Source organism: Oxyura jamaicensis, chromosome 3 (genome assembly GCF_011077185.1).
Source record: "Oxyura jamaicensis isolate SHBP4307 breed ruddy duck chromosome 3, BPBGC_Ojam_1.0, whole genome shotgun sequence".
Classification (NCBI taxonomy): Eukaryota; Metazoa; Chordata; class Aves; order Anseriformes; family Anatidae; genus Oxyura; species Oxyura jamaicensis.
In genome coordinates, this window is record NC_048895.1 from 95,978,011 (window position 1) to 95,998,037 (window position 20,027).

Below are 20,027 nucleotides of genomic sequence, written 5' to 3' on the forward strand. Positions count from 1 at the left end.
GCCAGCAATAACAATCAGGTGTGGATTAGTTTATAATTGAGACTTACCAGAAAAGTCATAGAGCTTAAACTACTACCCAGAGATGCCTAAGAAAGGTAATTGCTAGCTATAGGATTAAGTGTCTCCCCCCAGGAGGGAACTTTGAAAGACTGAAATCAGGGTGTGCTCTTGTTGGAGGGAGGCTTGAAACCAGAGGAATCATTTCACTTTATTTTTCAAAAGATCTTTTATAGATCTGATTTTAGCTTTTATATGACTGTGGTAGTTAAATTATGGCTTCCCTAACTCCAGCTCACATCATAAAAATGCAATCATGGAAGATGGGGAAGAGAGGATAAAATAAACCAGGAAATATTGAATTAAGTAAATTATTCAATACTTCATCCATTTTGCAAGTAACTAAAATCAGACAATAAGTGCACAGATATTTTTCCCTTAAATTAAAGTTTATTCTCATAAATTTATCATTTTTTAAATTAAAGTTTATTCTCATAAGAAAAATACTTTTTGTCAATTTTGAATGTGATTTTTTTACTTCTATTTTTTTCCAAAATGCTTCAGTTTGTATTTCAGAGGTTGTTTAAATATATTTAACTAAATGATTATTTAAGATAGTTTTATCCTATATAATTCGAATCTGTATGAATCTTATTCAAATTAGTATGGTGGTTTGTTTTTTTTTTTTTTTAACATAACAAATAGCATGAGAATGAATTCATCAAATGTATTTTCTTTTACTAGTTTACTTATTCAATCTTATTTTTCTGAGAATTGGATTGCTTTGGACAGATAATATTTTAAATAAATTTGCATAATATATTGATAAAATGTGTTACCTTAGTAACAGGCTCTTAATACACTTCATAAAAACAAACAAGAGATGTGACTCTTCCAATTTAATATATATCCAAATTATTAACAGCAGAACTATACCTAGCTCTCAGTCTATGTCTCATTCATTATATCAGACTCTTTCACTCATGCCAGTTTATTCAGCATTTGCATTCCAACTGCAGAATGCATAAACTGAGTTCCTCAGAGGAGAGAAATGACACACACACAAAAAAAAGACCAAAAAAAAAAAAAAAAAAAAAAAAAGGCTTTTGTTTGTGCTACTGTTAGGTTTTCAGCTTGAACTGTTGCTGGTGCAACTAAAGCTGAGGGCATTTTGCAGCCATTTCAGGGCAACCACCCTGAAGTGTATGTGGGAGTAGGTTTTGCAGATTACAGCTGTGACGTTTTTCACTTCCAGCTACCATGTGATTCTGATTGGTTCTTGGGATATTTATTCAAAATAGGAAGAATAAATTAAACATGACAGCTAAATAAAAAGGCACTTGTACTTTTATAGCTGTCTGCCAAGATATTGCATGCGTGCAGTGGGTCATACTGTGAGGGTATGCGAGAGTTCAAGGCCTTCTGGTAATTGTGGATGACTTTTTTTTGGCATGGTCCACATCCATACCATCTGTAACAAGCAGTTGTGGAACAAATTTCTGTCTGTATTTCTCAGAGCAATGGTTGACTCATTCCAGACTGTAGCCTGAATGTGAACTCGTATGCTCACACTGTGGACCAGGGCGCTGGAATGAAATGGGGAGTGAACTGATTTGACCATATGAATGTGCAGTCAGCTGCTTCTCTCTCATAACCAGCCTTAGTCTGAAATAACCTTCTTAGTCTGAAATTTTGAAGAGGTTTTCAAGTTATTAAAGGAAGAGCATTTCAGAACATTTAGCCAGCAGAAAAAAGATGATGAAAGCTGAAGTATTTGAAAATAGTTTAACAAATTCATGAAAGTGATTATAATGCAGTTGGTTGATGTATGAAAAAATGTATGTGATGAGCCAGGAAGTCCTTTGTATCTCTGCCTTGCTGGCAGGTCCCATAATGAGTATCTAACATGTCATATTTTTCCCTTTCCAAACAGGGCCGTTCTCATATTTCTTGTATGCCAGGAACAGTTCGACGTTGGAACTATCCATCTCCTCTCTGCATTGGTATGGATACTTACTTGTTTATATTGTGTTCTGAACATCACAGAATTATAGAATGGCTTGGAAAAGACCTTAAAGATCACCTAGTTCCAACCGCCTGCATGAACAGGGATGCCACCTGCTAGATCAGATGGCCCAGGGCCCCATCCAAGCTGGTCTTGAACATACTCCAGGGATGGGGCATCCACAGCTTCTCTGGGCAACCTGTTCCAATGCCTCACCACCCTCTGAGAGAAGAGTTTCTTCCTAATGTTTCATCTAAACCTACTCTTTTGTAGTTTAAAATCATTCGCTCTTGTCTTATCATTATCTGCCTGAGTAAAAAGTCGCTCACTATCTTTTTTATAAGCCTACTTTACGTACTTAAAGGCAACAAGGTCACCCCAGAGCCTTCTCTTCTCCAGGCTGTACATCCCCAGCTCTCTCAGCCTCTCTGATCATCCTCGTGGCCCTCCTCTAGACCCTCTTAACAGGTCCACATCTTTCATGTGCTGGGGGCCCCAGACCTGAACGGAGCACTCCAAATGGGGCTTCGCAAGGTAGTAGTAGATGAGGACAATCCCCTCCCTTGGCCACTCCTCTGTTGATGCAGCCCAGGATGCAGTTGGTCTTCTGGGCTGCAAGTGCTCCCTGCTGGTTCATGTTCGGCTTTTTGTCCACCAGAACCCCCAAGTCCTTCTTTGCAGGGCTGCTTTCCATGAATTCTTCTCCCAGTCTGTCCTCATGTCTGGGATTGCACTAACCCAGGTGCAGCACCATGCACTTGAACTTGTTGAACCTCATTATGCAATATGAGCCTTCTCATATTCCCCAAGATCACTTCAGCTGGGCTATTGACTGCATCACATTTTTAGACAAGCTGTTCCTAATTCCTTTGGGACAATTCACAGGTACCTTGGAAGCAACCTTGTTGCTTCCTAAAGTGTCAGTATTTCCAGGTTCCCAGGTCACTCAGAGGTACACCCATTTCCCCAGCTGAGTATAGTTTAAAGCTCTGCTACTAAGTCCTGCCAGCTTGCTGCCTAGAATGCTTTTGCCCCACCTGGTCAGGTACACCCCATCTTGTGTCAGCATGCCTGATCTCTCAAAAGTGTGACTGAGATCGTAGAACCCCAAATCCTGATCACCAGCCACACAGCCAGTCATTCACTTGATCCATCATCTCCTTCTTCTTGGGTCTCAGTCTCCAACTGGGAGGACAGAGGAGAACTCTTCAGCCTCAGCCTGGCTGTTGCAGTGGGTGGACACCATTTCTATTGCATCAGGAGGCTGCTTCTTGTTGCTCCCAGAAAAGAAGAAACTGGCACACCTTCTGCCTTCCCTGTTGGCCCTTATGCTCGAACTACCATGCTGTGCCCAGGCTGATGTGCCATGCCCTGTTTGCCCGCCCTGTTTGCCTCAGTCCGGTCACTTGCTCTACCTAGGGGCTGTTTTGTATGATTGTGGGGTGGCTGCTACTGCTCCTGGCCCTGCTCACAACTCACCAGCAGCTCTTGTGAGGACTGCCTGCTCCTGGTGGCTCCCTCCTGGGGCTGCCCTAGTGCAGGAACCCCCTGCACACTGCAGACCCCTGTTCTGCTGCAGAATATGCCTTCTCCACAGCAGGGGCAAGGACTAAGCCTTCTGGGATAGTGGAATTACAGAGGTCTAGAGATACAAAAGAGGCTGGATCTTTTCATTTGATGAAGTCATTAAAAGGTGCTGAATTAAAAAGTTCATTGAAAAAGAAGTTTCCCTTTAAGTACACAAAGACGTTATTCAGCAGATCCGTGTTTTCCCTGTGTGGAATATTGTTTCTGATTAAGCAAAGTTTAGGAAAGTCAAGATTCTGTTGTCTGTTCTCATGCTCATTTCAAGAAAAAGCAGAAATTAAGAGGAGAGAAGCAGAGCTCTGTTATAATGCTGTTACTTCAGCCTTGCAATTCATCAGTGAATGCTTTTAACATAAATATTCAGTCAGCAAAAGCTGTGTTTTTTTAGCTTCATATCTAAAAAGAATTTAAAAGATTGTGATGATATCCATTAATATTAATCTGAAATTATTTTAAAGATTCCTTGTCAGAATTGGGCTTATCTACATATTATTTTGTATTTTCAACTTCCAGTTAACATGGAGGCAGGGTAGTTCGTTCAAATCAGTTATAGAAATGGAAATTTTCTTCACACAACTGGCTTTTTGTATATATGTGTGTATTAATCTTACATTTCACTCTGTATTAAATATAGTTCCTGTTTGCAAACAGTATATACTTTTATTTATTTTTATTTTTACTTTTTCTCCTTTTAGTTCATGGAATTCTACTGTCCTGGAAGCTTAAATGGCCCCACAAAAACAAATCCATCCTTAAAATGACCCCACCAACCCTTAAAAATGTTTATTTTTCTAGAAATGCACAACAAAATCTTTTTTTTCACTAAATAGTGCATTTAACCTCACAGAAAGGTAGATATATTTGAAATGTTTGAGACTGATTTCTAATTTTTTGGATGGAGTTTTTCCTATTTTCAATTTCTTATAAGGTCTAACCAGTAGACCATTTTCATTTTTTCAATACAATTATTGCAATTCACAGTATCATAGTATCAGAGTTCTGGTACCATCTTTGTAATGGCTGGTGTGAAGACTCATGGGTTTAAAAGTAATGATTCCTTAAATAATGATTTGAATTAGATTTCTTGAAGTAATTTTTCCTTCATATTGTCATCTTAACCAAGATGTAGAGTCAGCCACTCCTTTATGATTTGCTTTGTATAATTAGTTTTATGTCATCCTAAATGATGCAAATGTCTTTTCACTCTCTACACGTGAACTGCCTAAAGAAAACACAGAGGTAGTAAGCAAACTTCTGTTATGCAGTTAGTCAGTCCTCTGTGAAATAAAGAAAGAACTGTGCTTTTTGTTTTGTTGGGTTTTGTTTGGTTGGTTTTAACTCTAGTACAGTTTTAGCTATATTGGCTAGTAGATTTACTACCATGTCATGGATCATGGTTATAATTCAGTTTAATTCCAAATCTGTTTCTCCAAATATGGAGCCTATCTCTACGTAGCATCAGACATTTTTACCACAGTGAACATATTGCATGGATTAAGCATTTTTTTCTAACTTAAATTATTATTTTTTTCTCTCTTTCATAAGGCACGTTTTGACTGTGATAAATTTAACTGCTTGGGGATCATGGGAATAAAATGTAAAATAAGTTTTTGTAGTAATCATATGACAGATATTAATAATTAACATTACTAAGTAGACAGTGACTTTCTTTTTACTTTTAATAGCTAAATGTGGTGGAACTCTGACAAATATGGGTGGTGTGATCCTGAGCCCTGGTTTTCCTGGAAATTACCCTAGTAACTTGGACTGTACATGGAAAATTTCATTGCCTATTGGATATGGTAAGTAAACTTATATATGGAAATGAATTATTTGGAATAATCAGATTTAAATATAAATAAGAATATTCTAATTTCCAGTATGAGATAGATGTTATCCAGTTAAATGTATTGTCTACCTACTACATAAATATGCACTATCTTTTGAATTGAAAATGGTTGGGAGTTTAGAAATGTGTCTTTGGCAAAACAGCTTGTTACTTGTAAAATTCAGTGTGTCTCAGAAACTGGTTTCAAAGCAAATGAAATCTGCTGCATAAAGATGTCAGATGAAATACATAATGTGACTTCTAATTTAACTAGAGGTCTTCTGTTTAATATCCTTTTATAGTCCTCCAAGTGACCTCTTAACAGCATTTTTGTATGTTCTAAGAAAATGGACAAAATTTTCTTTCTAGCACTATGAATTTGGTTAAAAACATTTTAAAGCTGTATTCCAAATCCCAGGTAACAACTGCCAACCTAGAAACTCTTACAGGTTTGCCTTACAACTATTGTCATACTGAAAATGTCATAAAAATAATAATAATTAAGCTGATAAGGTAATCATGGATAATAAGTGATCTATAACTGCATGTATAAAACAACCTTCTATCATTAACAGAAATAAAAGGGGAATAATTTTCTTGCTGTGAAGCATTATGCCACATACTGTGAATTCAATGCTCGTTCTCAAATTAAAAAAAAAAAAATAATTTTAAAAGCTTATTATTAAATTCACTATACCCATCTCTAGAAATGATTTTATTTTCTATGCTTTCCATTTGCTTTCATAAGAGGCATTTATGTAGTAAGATGTACTACTTACATCAAGTATATTATACTAAGTTAATTTGTAGACATACTGTGCTACTACTGTGAATAGTTTGAACAGTGGTTGATGTAAGTCTATGAAAACAAAATTAGGGGTAGATTGTTGCATGATGTAAGTGCAATAGGTCTGGTCCCCTAATCTTTCTTGGATAGCATGGATTATTTGAAAAAAAATGTTAAAAAGCTGCCAACATTGATTTGATAATAACCAAGTTTAATGAAAACAGCATGAAAATGTTAATATCTTTCAACTCTAAGATTTCAGTCAGAAACTTTGTTAGAATCCATTGGTCATTACTTTGTACTTTCTTACAAAAACTGCCTGGAAGAATTCAGAGTGAGGTGAACAAATTGGGACAGAGACTTAGAGTTAAAATAATGTTAACAAATAGTTAAAAGAATGTAAAAGAATGTGCTTGGTGATTAGCAATCCTGTCAATACCTGCATATATGAACTGAGCTTCTGAATTTGGACATGTGCTACTGTTGATTTTAAGTCAGATGGCCTTATTAAAGCAAAGAACCTTTTAAAGGTCTAGTTTTACAAAAGAAACATATGTTCAGTAGTACAAATCTGATGTCACGTATATTAGGAGCTATAGCAAGATGGAGAAAAAATAATTATTGAAAATAGTTCAAGAAAAATCTTTCAGCAGGTGCCTCTCAAAACTAACTGTTAACACAGTACCCTTTATCAGTGTGTAGCTGGTAAAACTGATCCATCATAGTTACAGATAGTCTTAGGCTGATTTTGGCATTCTAAGGCTACATTTGTAGAAAATATAAATGATGAGCAACTGTTCTGGACTGAATACTAATTAGGTTTCTACTATACTGCCTTCTAAAATCAGTCCTTCAAATTTCTCAGTCAGTCTTTTTTAAGCCTTTCCATGTGGACAATATTCATGGATTAATTTCACAAGAGTTAGCGGTGTCCTATTATTATCCCTCTCAGTTCTCAGAAATTCCCTTGTAACAGTGATCTTATAACTATAAAATATTATGATTTTGTTTGACAAGGGATTTAACAGGTACAAGACGTTCATGCCATTGATCTGTCATTGTTTTCAAAAACACAGAGAAATGACATTTTTTACCATAAAGTTGCTACAGGGTTTTCTCTTTTTTCCAAAGTTTCTCAAATAACCCACAGATAATGTCTTTACACCAGGTTTAGTCAATGTGATTGATGTGATGTTTCGCAGAGAACTTCCACTGCAAAATCTTGGACACTGTTTAATTATGGGTATAAGCTTGTCTGCATTCATTCTTTCATATCAGAATAAATACATCAAACCAGAGAAAAATGGGAAATATTTACAAAATTGAATAATTCTCCAGATTTTATTTATTTATTTATTTATTTTCACATATTTTGATGTGGTACTGAACAAGTGGCACCATGCACAAAAACTGAGCAAGAGGACATTTATGAACACTTACTGACTAATTCAAATTCTACTGAAATAATTAACCTCACATGACTTCCTTTCTTAGTAAATATCCCTTTATTCCTATACATTTTTGATATGTATTCAGACTTCCTAATTGGATGATTTTATTGATTTAGTACAAGCATGTGGATGTGCTTAAACAAAATTCAACAATAAAATATTGGGAGCTAAAAGTCACACAAGTATACTGCTCTCTTCATTACATGAAAATATACTGATCATCTAAAAGAAGTCACTACTAAAATCCCAATCTTTTAAACAGACTGAAAGTGCGTCTTTTCAAGTGAGTTGTGATTTTGCAGTGATTTCAGGTAGCATCTAATTGATTAACATTTGTAAAAAAAAAAAAAAAAAAAAAAATCTCAGCTTGGAATTTTTATTATTTAGGGTCTATTCAAATGAGAGAGGAAATACTCTTGAGATTGGAGCAGGAAGTAGTACAATTATGTTATGACTGGATAATAATTTATTTTCTGTAGCTGTTAGTTTTATTCTGAATAATTTTATGTAAGTAATGATTTAGTGTAGAAACCATTTTCTTTAACACATCAAATTGATAATTATAGATGTAAAATTCAGGTTTGAGTGGTACACATAATGTGTCCTCTGATTGGAATTAACGTTCAAAACATTTTATTTTTAAAGCAAGATATGTTTACGTTTATGTAATAAGTATCTATTTTAGGCAGTTTGATTTTTTTTTTTTAAGTTAGTGGTAAATCTACTTTTACTTCTAAAATACAAATATTTTATATACTGAATGCGTACAACTACTAGTATGAATTCCTTCTCAGTAACTCAACAAGTAACTAAAGAAGGGAAATTCCATTTTCAAGGTACTCTGTGGAGTACCTAGAGACTATTTCAGAAAATTAGGCTACTTTATTTAAATATCTAAATGCTGATTTGGGGCCTATATAAATATGTTCAATTGAATTACCTGCTTGTCACTTTAAGCATCTTAAGTATAATATTAATAGTCTGTTCAAATTTTTAGAATTCCCATGCTGTTAACATGTCTGGTGTTGTCTGATAGAAATGATTAAATGCTGATACTGAAGACGTTTCCAGGCTGCTTGGTGTTCTACCTCATCTTATATCCCCAAAACATTGTAAAATCAGTGAATTTATTCAAGTTAGACTAACCATATCAGACACCATATAGAAGGTGGCTGACTTTAATATGTTCTGTATGTTTCTCTATTGATAGCATTGGGATAACTTTTCTTATTCAAGAGCTGAATTATTTGTTTTTGTATCTCCTCCACTGCATAGGTCAGAAGGTACTAGAGCTAGATATTCCATATTCCTATGGCCTAACAGTTTACTTAATTAATTTCTCCTGTAGGAAAAAAAAATCATTTTGTATAAATGATTAGATAGCATATCACAGAGACAAAGAAAGGAGCTATAGAACAAGAGTGAATGAATTACATACCCTGGTAAATAATCCATGAGGTATTTTTCTGGAAAGAATAATATCTTTAGAAGTATTTTTAGAGACTCTGTGTTTTGGAGACATGTGAGATGTAAACTTGGAGTCTCTAAAAAGAGAGTCAGGGAGCACCTTAAAGCATTTAATATTTCACATTGCTTTAATTTAGTCATTCTGTTTTATTCCTCTTTATGCTATCTCTTCAGAGGCCTGGCCCACCTACAGCAATGCTATTTCAGCAGCATCCTGAGCACTTGATGACACAGCAGGATTTGTGACATGCCCCTCTCTTGAGTGTTTCCATAGGCTGGTTTAGGAATGTAACGAATACAAGTTTGCTGACTTCCTGATTTCCTTTCACTGGTCCCTTCATGTGTAGTTATGATAAAATGTATTAGGAACCAAAAATTTAGAAGCTTGGACTCTTGGACTCTTGCCAAACTTAGCTGTTTTTTCATAAATTTAAGCATGCCGCTTTGAATGGTCACTGAAATATAAATATAATACTAATAACAATTATTATGACTTTCTTTTATTATTGTTTGAATTTGTCTTTCTTTCTATTGCTGCAGGTGCACATATTCAGTTTCTAAACTTCTCCACTGAAGCAAATCATGATTTCCTTGAAATTCAGAATGGGCCTTACCACACCAGCTCTATGATTGGCCAGTTTAGTGGAACAGACCTCCCATCACCTTTACTAAGTACTACTCATGAAACACTTGTCCATTTTTACAGTGACCACTCAGAAAATAGGCAAGGATTTAAGCTGACATACCAAGGTAAGCTTGAAATAACACAGTGAAAATTATGATAAATATGAAAAATAAAAAAATTACAATATATATATATATATATATTAGGATAACTTACTCTTATGTAAAATTTTTAAATCCATAGATTTTTTTTTTTTTAGTTGAGATGTGGAAAAATAACAGAAAATGAAAAACATTCCATATCTGTTTTTTCAAATGATATATTAAGTATTTGAACATCTGAACATGAGATCTTTTTGTGGTCTTTTACTGTTGGCTTTTTTATTCATCTGAATAGCTGCCTTTTTTTTTTTTTTTTTTTTTTCTCCATTGGTGGCAAAAAATTGTGTTAATTTGCGCATATTTCAAAAATTTTTAAATAATTTTAGTGGAATCTGTTAAAACCAAATACAGGATCTGAACAGGTTACCAAAATATTATGGCTGGTTGAATGTCACCTTGTTTTGGGCTACTAATTTAGATAACTTAGGTTTGCATATATATGTATATAAGCCTATATGTTTATATAAATATGTATGAATTTGTACACACATGTATATAGTTACAGGTAAATTGTATCTACAGAATCAATAGGTAAAAAGTAAAAGTCTTCCAGCAGAGATTTGTTTCACCGGATTAGGCTAATGTGCATAAAGCATTCCCAGGAAGAGGTCTCATCTCTCTATTGCCTGTGGAGATGATCTAGTCATGTTCTGTCACATAGTCTTAGATGTTAAATAGGGAATGCTGTCACAACATCACAATCACCTAGTGTGGTTTTTATTCCTGGCCAAGTGCAATTGTAGTTGGACAGGTGGCTCTTTTTCAAATTTTGTGGAAAGACAGAAAAGTAGCAAATTGTATAAATGCCAAATAAATAAAATTAAAAGCTATATGGTATGTGTCCTGTATATTCTCTAGTGCTCTTTGTTCTGCTTTTAATTAGTGTGCTTTTACTATAACAAGCCCTTCCTTAATGGTACTGAGTCTTTATAGACCTAATTATATGTGACTAACTCCTGACAAACAGGATTTCCTATTACGAAATTAATAGTTAAATCTTAAATTGCTTGTAGGAGTGTATAACACTATCACATTTGGAAGGAATGTTCCATCTTGCTCAGCTAGATTTTGGGTTTGGTTTTTCATGGAAAGCATACATTCATATTCTAATAATCACTATGTTTTATGATGCTTTGAACAAGGGAAAAGAAAACGGGTTCAATTTGCTTTTAAATCAAAATACCTTTTGTATCTTTATCTCTTCTTGTGTATCGAGGTGCAAATTTAATTGGTGTACGTGGTGTTCTGTGATTTTAACAAGGACAACAATTTTTGCTAATGATTATGTAAATGATAGTACATGATGGCACTGACGTAGGTTAACCTTGGCTAGCTGTCAGGTGCTGACCATGCAATTCTCTCTTACTCCTGCTCCTCAACAGGACAGGAGGAGAAAATACAATGAAACAACTCATGATTTGAGGTAAGGACACCTATCTCACCTAATATCTTAGACAAATATCTCACCTGTCACAGGCAAATCAGACTCAGCTTGGAGAAGATGGATTATGAATGTATTAAGTTTATTGCATATTTTAAAAAGGTTGGTGAATTGAGCTCAGAATTACTCATTTCTTCTGTTCTCCCCTTCTCCCCTTCCCCAGTATGTCCATAAGGATTATTTTGTCTGGTCAGAAGTAAATGACAATGTGATGAATAGGGCACCATACAAAATAAACTGATGTCTTTTTTTTTTTTTTTTTTTTTCTTTATCATGTTAAAATCACCCCCTTTTGAAAGACATTGCCTTATTTCTGCTTTACCCAATTGCAATTTGCCAACTGATGATAGAAATTATGTCATGACTGACTCATTGACAGTGCAAAATTGTGTCCTCTATTTTGAGACTGCTGGATTTCTCCCTCTTCCTGTTAGTCAGTTTGCAATTGCGGCAACTGGACTTCAAAATACAAGTCTTTATTACTCCAAAATATTTATCTTTCCTTGTCACAGAATCACAGAATCAGAGAATCACAGAACTGTAGGGGTTGGAAGGGACCTCGAAAGATCATCAGGTCCAACCCCCTTGCCAAAGCAGGTTCCTCAGAGCAGGCTGCCCAGGTAGGTGTCCAGACGGGCCTTGAATATCTCCAGAGAAGGAGACTCCACAACCTCTCTAGGCAGCCTGTTCCAGCGCTCCGCCACCCTCACCATGAAGAAGTTCTTTCGCATGTCAGTGCAGAACTTCCTGTGCTCTATCTTGTGGCCATTGCCCCTTGTCCTATCCCCACAAACCACTGAGAAGAGGTTAGCTACATCCTTCTGTCTCCCACCCCTCAGATATTTATAGACATTGATAAGATCCTCCCTCAGTCTCCTCTTCTCCAGGCTGAACACACCCAGGTCTCTCAGCCTGTCCTCATAGGAAAGATGCTCCAGGCCCCGTATCATCTTTGTGGCCCTCCGCTGCACTCTTTCCAGGAGATCCCTGTCTTTTTTGTACTGGGGAGCCCAGAACTGGACACAGTACTCCAGGTGAGGCCTGACCAGGGCAGAGTAGAGGGGGAGGATCACCTCCCTTGACCTGCTGGCCACACTCCTTTTAATGCACGCCAGGATCCCATTAGCCCTCTTGGCCACAGGGCACACTGCTGGCTCATGGTCAACCTGTTGTCCACCAGGTCCCCCAGGTCCTTCTCCACAGACCTCCTCTCCAGTAGGTCGTCCCCCAGCCTGTACTGATACTTTCAGTTGTTCCTTCCAAGGTGGAGGACTCTACACTTGCTCTTATTAAACCTCATCTGGTTTCTTCCTGCCCATCTCTCCAGTCAGTCCAGGTCTTGCTGAATGGTAGCACAGCCTTCTGGCATGTCAGCCACACCTCCCAGGTTTGTGTCATCAGCGTACATGCTGAGGGGCAGACACTATTCCCTCATCAAGGTCGTCGATGAAGATGTTGAACAAGACCGGACCCCTGGGGAGCACCGCTAGTCACAGGCCTCCAGCCAGACTCTGCTCCACTGATCACCACCCTCTGAGCTTGGCCAGTCAGCCAGTTCTCAACCCACCTCACCGTCCACTCATCTATCCCACACTTTCTCAGCTTTGCTAGCAGGATGTCATGGGAGACAGTATCGAAAGCCTTGCTAAAGTCAAGGTAGATGACATCCACCACTCTCCCCCCATCTACCCAGCTGGTGATGCCATCATAGAAGGCAACGAGGTTGGTCGAGCATGACTTCCCCTTGGTGAATCCATGCTGACTACTCCTCATAACCTTCTTCTCTTCCAATTGCTTGGAGATGGCATCCAGAACAAGCTGCTCCAACACTTCCAGGCACAGAGGTGAGACTGACTGGCCTGTAGTTTCTCGGATCCTCCTTCCTGCCCTTCTTGAAGACCGGAGTGACACTGGCTATCCTCCAGTCTTCAGGCACCTCACCCGTTCTCCAGGACCTTTCAAAGATGATAGAGAATCTATCATCTTTTGTCCTTTCTTCCTGATTAGTAACATTAGTATTATTAGTGTTAATAGTAATGCATTAATTGATTAATATCTTATTTAGTATATTTATTATCATATTGATTAGTTTATTAATTAATTAGTATGATGTTAGTAACATAGGTGACAGAGACCTGAAATAATGCCCATGTTGAGAAGGTAAAGAGTCTATAGGGGTAAATTATTTTTTGTCCAATTAGTGTTTTAACAGTTAATTTGTCCAAGTCAATAAACACAGAATAATAAAAAAATAAACAATACAGTTGAAATTGTTATGCAACAACTTCTTCCTACACCAGTTCTTTTGTATTATGTTCACCTGGCAGTGCTCTTTTGGAGCCTAACACTGACAGCTTCTCTCTTTGTTAGGTAGAACTGGAGAGGCAGGCATCAGCATCTTCGACTCTTTGCTGGGAAAAACATGATGTTCATGATGGGACTTTTTACAGTTCAGTCTTGGATTCAATTTCAATTAATGTTTAAATCCACTGTAAAAGAAACTTAAGTACATTGAAAAAATTCAGTCAGCGATTTGAGTCTTCTGGGTGTTTACTATTTTTTTAAATGGCTTTTATTTTTTATTTTTATTTTTTTTATTATTTGTATTATCACAGTATGTTTCTTTCCTATTGTTTCCTAGCCAGACTTTGAAAGTTGCTTTCCCCATCTTCAGTTACTCTAAGAACTTTATAAAGGACTAATGTTATTAAGCAGTGACTGACCTTGCCAGACCTTTATCATACATAGTATTTGCAGAGTATGTGTTAGGTAATAAACAGTTGGCTGCTAGCAATTGTTAAAGCGAGCTAAATTCAGCTCAGGCCAAGGCAAGATCATACTGATCTCAGATCTCTGAGGTCTTGCACTATCAGGTGCATAAATGGCATATAGCCTGTAGCATTTTACTCTGACAGAAAGCGTATTGATTGTGTTTCATGGGTTTGGAGATACTGTAAATACAGTAAGGTAATCCAGAAAGGGCTTAATCATGTTGGTGTCTGCTTATAAGAACATAGTGCTCAAATCTAGGTAAATAAAATAAAATATATAAATAAAAGCTTTTTTTGTTCCGCAACTGACAAAATAATTTACTGACTTCATTGTTCCTCCTAACTGGGCAAATCAAACAGTTGCTATACCAAACAAAATAGCATTTCAAGGCATATCACTAATACTTGACATGATTTCCAAGAAGCACATTTCAAAAGCATTTAATACTTCAAGGCATCTAAAACATGCATCTAGTTCTTAAATAAAAGGGAAAAAGTAGTTATTAGGACTAAGGAAAGGTTGTACATAAAACCAGAGGGTATATACCACTGCAAGTAGATATAGCATACACAAACCAGATTTTGAAAAGAATTAGAATAAATTTATACTGAATATATATATAAAAAAAAAAAATCATGCTTTTTCTTTTTGTCCATTTTTATCATTTCAATAGGAATGTAGAGCAAGGCAGATGGATATTATTTTTACACATTTAATAGACGTTTTTTCAGACTGCTTCTAGTCTGTTTTCTTATCTCCCACTATATTATAACTGGGGAAAAAATCTACAAGTAAAAAGCATTGTTTTTCAGAGAATTAAATCATTTTTATAAAACCTTAAAAAGCAGCCAGAAAGTTGTAGTCCATATCAGTAGTCACATTCACCAAACTTATTCCAATGCCCTAATGAATATGTTGCGTATTAATTAATACCCAGAATACTCCATAGTTTAATCCTTGACTGATTTTTTTCTTTTTCTTTTTCTTCACTGTACTTAAGTTTACATTACAGTAAATTTAAGATTAAATTCATCCATTTACTGAATGGCACTGAGTACCATTTTGCAATGGTACATTGCAAAAATAGCTTTTAAAAAGTTAAAATAATTTCTACTAACTAGAACACAAGAAGCAGTGGCAGAGGATTTTTTGCAAGGTATAAAAAGGCTGGCTTCTTTATAAAGATACTAATCGGAAAATAAAAGGAGAAGTTATTGAGTCTGCTCATTCAGGCAAGCTTCACTCATAAAATGAAGTTTTCTAGAGTGTTTTGTAAAGGATAGGCTTTTTGGTAACTCCTCATCTCAGGGGATACCAGTATATGAATAATGTATAATGAATTGATAATGTTATTTCTACATTGTTCTACTGACTTTCTGAAGACCAAAAAATACATATGAAATTGAGTCCTAATATAGCCTTGGATTTTACTGCTCAGAGTATAAGCCTAGAACACAACATTTTGAGGGAGTATAGTGTATGCACACTGTGAACAATACAATATTTGCTTTCCACATCTGCAAGGAGCTAGTGTTGCTTCCTAAGCGCTACTCAGTGAATTCTCACAGCACAGAATTTGAATATATAAACTGAATAACTTAGGTACTCTGTATTTCTCAACACAGTAAAAAGCTTCCTGCTTTTAGCAGGATCCTAGGGAAGCTAAAGCTCTGAATACCATCGATGGTCAGATCTTAATTGTTTTGTGCTGATGCTTTCATGTTTTGTCATCATTTCACCTTCGCAATTGAATTACGTAAGGAATGGAGAGTATTCCATGATTTTACAAAACTGACTTAATGCATTTGTGTCTGTTGTTTGACCTTTGATTTTATCAATAACAAGAGGGAAGTTCATATTGGTTGTGTCTTAGCTGTCTGTAGCAGTTCAGATAAGTTTTATCACGTACTATTTTTACTGATCTGTAAGATAATGAGAGGACTTTACAGTTCCAGATTTTCAAAAGAGTAATATTTAGTTTTTGTTGTGTGTGTTTTTGTTTTCTGTTATTGAAATAACTTTTACACTCTTTAATTCAAAAACCAGAAGAATTAAGAAACTGTGGCTTTTTGTTATCCTCACAGTGGTTTAGCCACCTATGACAAGTAGCAAAGATGGGAAGCGACCACAAATGCTTAGAAGAACATTTCTAAATCACTGTGGACTGGGAAATTTGACTTACTGAGACCACCACGTCTTTTGAATCTCAGTATCTGAGATGCAACTAGTCTATGCATACCAGATCTGAAGGGGAAAAGTCACACAGAAGACTGTCACAGAATTTTGATTGGCAAGCCAAGTTGACTAATTACAGGCTGAGGATACTCTGCATATAGCTGGAATGACTCAAGATATATGCTAGGTCAGAAAAATAAATGTCTGTTAAGGCTTCTGAGAGATTCACTACAGAATTTAGGACACAGCTAGTAATAGTTGTAAAAATTCATTGAGGGTGTTAATATCTGGCTATGGTATAACTGCCAGGTATTACTTCAGCCTTTTAATGTTTCTGGAACGTATTTTTTTTTTCTACATAGCTGTCCCTTTGGGACTAGAACTTCTTTATTGGAAGCAGGTAAATATTTTATTTATGTAATCATTAGTGCAGGTATCATAGTTCACATGACTGGAATTCTAACAGCATTTTTAATCTGTTCAGAATTTCAGTGTAGCATAAAGCTGAAGTGAGAATCTCTTTCTGTCACACTTGGAGAGAAACATGTTACAGAAAATACAGAAAAAAAAAGTTCTGATGCACTCTTTTGCTTCCTCAAGCACATTCATGCATGTACACAATACACTTTAAATGTGTTAAATCTGATGACCTTTATCTACCAAAAGGTTAATTATGATGGAACTTTTGAGACATTGAAATTCTGGAAAGAAAAAGGGATTTGTTGAAAAACTGCTATACTTCTAAATATGGTTTCAGAAGTTGTCCTAAGGGAGTAATACTAGTGGAAGTGAATAGTATCTTTTGGTGGCTCATAGAAAATGATTTTATAAGTCTAGACAAAATTAATCCATGTTTTGTGACTCTAATCATGGCACAATGCATCTGCAAAAATGTTCTTTAAGTAGTCTTAATTGTGAGCTTTCCTAATGTTTGAGTGTTTGTGTACTCAGCTGTCTGCTAATACAATTATTCTATATGGTAATTATTTCTATGTTGAAGTGTTACAGATATATGTAGTATTTGCAGAGTAAATCACCTTGTGTTAATGTAACAGGGAAAACACTTTTAAATCATAAAATCAATATATTAAATCATAAAAGCAAGATAGCAGAGAATCAGTTATATTCCTGTAGTGATTTACATTCTTTTCTCACCAATGCAAAATATATTGCACAAAGAAATTCCTAATGTCAGTACAAGATACCATTTTGAAATTCAAATATTTGACTATTGCCAGGGATGGAATTAAATCTTTCTCTCAGATTTTCTTTATGTTGGGCTTCATTTCAGGCTCTCACTAGGTTTTTTTTTTTTTTTTTTTTTTTTTTTTTTTTTTTTTTCTGTTGTGAAACAGTATATCATTTGGTAAAGCTCAATAAGAAAAACAAGTCTTTGGGTGTGACACTAATAAAAAAGCTTTCTTTTGTGAGGTGTGACATCAGAATTGTGGGTAATATTTAATAGTGATGACTGAATAATGAATTGTGCTGTTAAATCAGGTATAGTTGTTGCATATATCAGAAGTACAGAGAACAATATAATTCATATTAGTATTAAAACTATAAAACAAATTCATTGAGTGGCCTATAAATCATGATATGATAGATGGATCACCGAACTTACAGTTACTCAAAAAATTTGTAAATCACCCATAGGATTTATACCACAAGTCACATGCAGAGAGTATCTTTATATTTACCATCATTTTTCTTATTACATTCTTCTCCAGCAAATGCTTTCACCCCTGTCTGACTGCCAAATTTATGATAATCTGATTTAGGCACAGGATCTATCCTTATTAAAAGAAATACCAGAACAACCCCCCAGAATTTCTTTATCTGTTTATTTACCTTACTTACAATAGGAGGAAAAGATTTGTATCTCTGAGTATATTTTAAAAGATAAGCTTTATTTTTCCACTACCATTTCAAAGGATTTTAGGAATGTTGTGCAAATTAGAGGGATAGATATTGATATTATTTCAGTTTTTTTGTTTGTTTGTTTGTTTTTTTCCTGATTTTTTTCCTGTGTTTCCTTCTCATGTAGATCAGCGAGATAAGTGTGATAGCCTCCTTTAAGGTAATTGTAGAGCACAATAAGGTCTCTCCTGAGCCTCCTCTTCTCCAGACTAAGCAACCCCAGTTCCCTCAGCTGCTCCTCACAGGACTTGTGTTCCTTCATCAGCATCATAGCCCTTCTTTGGGCATGCTCCTGCACCCTGATGTCCTTCTATTTGTGAGGGGCCCAAAGCTGAACACAGCACTCAAGATGTGGCCTCACAAGTGCCACATACAAAGGGACAATCATTTCCCTAGTCCTGCTGGCCATGCTATTTCTGATACAAGCCAGGATGCTGTTGGCCTTCCTGGCTACCTGAGCACACTGCTGTCTCTTTAAGACTTAGAAAAGCCTGAGAACACACTAAAGTCTAAAATGTTCCTTGTAGGTACTATATTGCAACAAATTAACCAAAACAAAATTAATGTTCATCTCAAAATATTGTACAACCAAAGTTAAAAAGTTTCAGTACTTACTGTCATTATTCCAAAATACTGTCTTTGTAACTATTGGGCAAAGTTGTAGTGCACCTTTTCAAATAAATCTGTGAGATCCTGTAACCGTTCAGAAAAAGTATTTTATTTATTGTTGTTGTTGTTGTTGTTGTTTATATGTTTGGTTTTTCTTGTTTGTTTGTTTTATAATTTGCTAAGTAGATTTTTATATAATTTTATATATTAGTAATATATAGGACTTAATAAATTCTGTAGGACTTAAGTCCTGTAGGACTTAATGAGTCCTGTAATATTAAATAATATTTTTAGTATTCTATTTTGTAGAAAGATGCTGGTAGTAATTCATATTGATGCTAATTATATTAGCTGTAGTGGTGCTGTATGAATAATGGGAGCAGGAGTAATAATACTATCAAAAATTAATGAGTCACTACTAGATTTAGCAGAAGATTTTAATGAACTGTAATTAAGGTAGAATAAAGTTGATTGGTTGTTTTTTATTATTATTATTATTATTATTTTATTTCTTTCCCAGTAGCAATTAATTCTGATTGTTAAGTTTTCATTTTCTCTTGATTTTTTTTTGTTATTATTTGGAAGAAGAGTCTGATTTCTTAGATGGTTTCTGAATATTTCTGGTAGTTCCTTATCTCTCCACATCTTTGTATTCTTATGAACACTTCATTCTGGATTCACTGGGAATCCAGAATTCTAGATTCATCAGGGAAACAGAGGATGCGAGCACAAAATAAAATTCGTCTTTATTCTGTAGCTTGACTTTAATCAGCAATGACTGAGAAAAACTATGATATTAGCTCTGTTTCAGAGAAGCAATTAAGTAGAAGCTTCACTTTAAGTAGGCATAGCACTACTACTTCACTTTAAGTAGGCACTTTAAGTAAGCACAACAGAATTATGTTTTCCTTCATCTTGCTGAAATAGCTTATTTAAGAATCTAATTGATAATAGCAAGTATATGTTCCCAGAATTAACATACACATACTGTCATGATTCACTTTGAAAAAATAACAAAATACTTCATGCACATGTTCTTCCTCTTACTGTATATGTAGAGCTTGGACTTAAAAGCATATGTTAGTATAAAGCACGCTAGTATTATTGTTCTCGTTTGAACTTCCTTATCTTCTGACAAGGGTATTTCGTAACTGTAAACGGAATACTCAGAAAAATCAGGGCATTCATCAACAATAAGTCCT

The 20,027-nt window shown here is 35.5% G+C and overlaps 1 protein-coding gene across 2 annotated transcripts in view; it reads left to right on the forward strand.

Annotated features, from left to right (window-relative positions):
* Nucleotides 1–20,027, forward strand: part of CSMD1 (CUB and Sushi multiple domains 1) — a 1,151,643-nt gene that overhangs the window by 995,464 nt on the left and 136,152 nt on the right. For both annotated transcript variants that reach the window (XM_035319885.1, XM_035319886.1), the window contains exons 39-41: nucleotides 1,931–2,000; nucleotides 5,275–5,391; nucleotides 9,663–9,872. In XM_035319885.1, coding sequence (XP_035175776.1) covers nucleotides 1,931–2,000; nucleotides 5,275–5,391; nucleotides 9,663–9,872 — 397 coding nt within the window. The remainder of the gene's footprint in view (nucleotides 1–1,930; nucleotides 2,001–5,274; nucleotides 5,392–9,662; nucleotides 9,873–20,027) is intronic.